Source organism: Myotis davidii, unplaced genomic scaffold (genome assembly GCF_000327345.1).
Source record: "Myotis davidii unplaced genomic scaffold, ASM32734v1 scaffold100, whole genome shotgun sequence".
NCBI lineage: Eukaryota > Metazoa > Chordata > Mammalia > Chiroptera > Vespertilionidae > Myotis > Myotis davidii.
In genome coordinates, this window is record NW_006292691.1 from 732,297 (window position 1) to 734,099 (window position 1,803).

At 62.6% G+C, this 1,803-nt stretch overlaps 2 protein-coding genes across 2 annotated transcripts in view; both read left to right on the forward strand.

Annotated features, from left to right (window-relative positions):
• FAM195A (family with sequence similarity 195 member A) overlaps positions 1–929 on the forward strand; it is a 28,294-nt gene extending 27,365 nt beyond the window's left edge. The window contains exons 4-5 of the mRNA XM_006766166.2: positions 226–327; positions 560–929. Coding sequence (XP_006766229.2) covers positions 226–327; positions 560–630 — 173 coding nt within the window. The 3' untranslated portion in view covers positions 631–929. The remainder of the gene's footprint in view (positions 1–225; positions 328–559) is intronic.
• Positions 678–1,803, forward strand: part of WDR90 (WD repeat domain 90) — a 17,830-nt gene continuing 16,704 nt past the window's right edge. The window contains 1 exon segment of the mRNA XM_006766203.1: positions 678–744. Within this exon segment, the coding sequence (XP_006766266.1) occupies positions 678–744 (67 nt within the window).

A 1,803-nucleotide genomic window follows, 5' to 3' on the forward strand; every position in this document is an offset into this window, starting at 1 on the left:
CTCGAGGTTATGGCCTGGGCCACTGGTCCTCTTCCCCACTGTAACCCGACTTGCAGCTGCGAGAGCGCTGGGTTCTTCCTGGGCTCTCAACTTGTTTGTCCTGCGACAGTCCAGAAGGCTGCCTACTTCCACTTCTGGGCTGTGGTCCAGAGTGGCCACCAGGCCCTGGGGGGGGGAGACAGGGTTCCAGGGACCTGGTTCAACCTGACTGTCCTCTCCCTACAGCCTGGCAGCAAGTGGAGCAGCAGCTGGGTGGTGGCCCAGCCGGTGAGAGCAGTCCGAGGCCTGTGCAGTATGTCGAGAGGACCCCCAACCCCAGACTGCAAAGTGAGCCCTCCCCCACCCTCAGGGAGACCCCTCCACTCCCTGCCATAGTGACCTGGGCCCTGCCGGGTTCTAGTCCCAGGGCACAGCCGAGGGGACTTGAACCTGACCCACATCTTCACAGTGGCCTGCCACATTTGGGGTCTGGGTTAGGGGCTTGTGGTCAGCTTGAGGTGGGGAGATGCTGACAGGTTGGGAGGCGACATCACTGCCCAGCCTTCTGCTCTGCCCACAGACTTCGTGCCCATCGACCTGGATGAGTGGTGGGCACAGCAGTTCCTGGCCAGAATCACTAACTGCTCCTAGCCGCCGCTTTGGAAGGAACGTCGCCTGCACGGGCCTGGCCCTGCCACATGGCAGACCCTCTGCTAGGAGAAGACCACGTGTACCCACTGCAGCAGGTGTTTCCCTCTGGGCCAGGCTGGATGCCAGCCACACCTGAAGTGCCAGCATTTGGACTTTTGTACCTTCTGACCCCTTGGCCCAGCTGTGCCAGGCTGCCAGGGGCTGAACCTGTCTGACCTCAATCCTGCTCACTGTGCCTGGGGACCAGCCCCTGGGGCTGGTATGGCAGAGCTCCAGGTTAATAAAGTCAAGAAACTGCCTTTTCAGCGTGGCCTTTATTTGGTGTGTGTGGGGTAGCAGTGGTCCTCTCAGCTCTGCGTAGCTGCTCTTCTGGGTTCTGACAGAGGTGCTGGGGCCAGCTCATCTTCCTTGGGAGTCTGTGGACCTCACCCTTCCCCCACACACACACACCCACTCCTGCTTCCTCTCCCTGTTGGTGTTGGCAGGTGCCTGAGCCCAGCTGGGAGGCCCATCAATGTTCTGTACCTGGATCTGGGATGGGGTCCCAGAGACCCCGGATTGGGACCAGGGCTCAGGATTCCTGGTCCTCTCTCCCAGACTTGGCGTGGGACAGTGGAGGAAGGTGTCCCACAGGTTTTGGGGGGAGCCTGGCAGATAACTATGGGAGCTGGGGTTGCTCAGCCCTCGGGTCTTGTGGGACACTGTTAGCTTGTTGGGCAGGTGACCCCACGGCTGACGGGGTGAAGTGGGAGTACCCAGGTGTGCACGCTCCCTCCCGAAGGCTGGGCTGTCAGTGGGTGTGGGACGCTCCTGGGGGTGCGTATCATTCTGGAAATGGAGATGGACCCCAGAACGAGTCAGGAACCTACCTGGATCCCATAGCTGGTGGTGCTAGAGCCCCCCTCTTGGGTCCTGGCTTGAGAGTGCCCGCAGGGACGTGGGGACAAAGGCTCCTACCCCAGGTTGCGACAGCGAAAGGGTGGCCGGAGCAGGCTGGGCAGGGTCTTGGGAGGCCCCCAAGAGACCTTACCGCGAACCCAGCGCCGCTAAGGTGGGGATTGCGGCCCGGGATCACGTGGTCCAGAAGGCGGAAGTGACGCCGTTGCCAGGCGGCCGTTGCTAGGCGCGCGCTGCGTGCCCTGCGTGGGGCGCGCGGCGGCCGGGGCGGGAAGG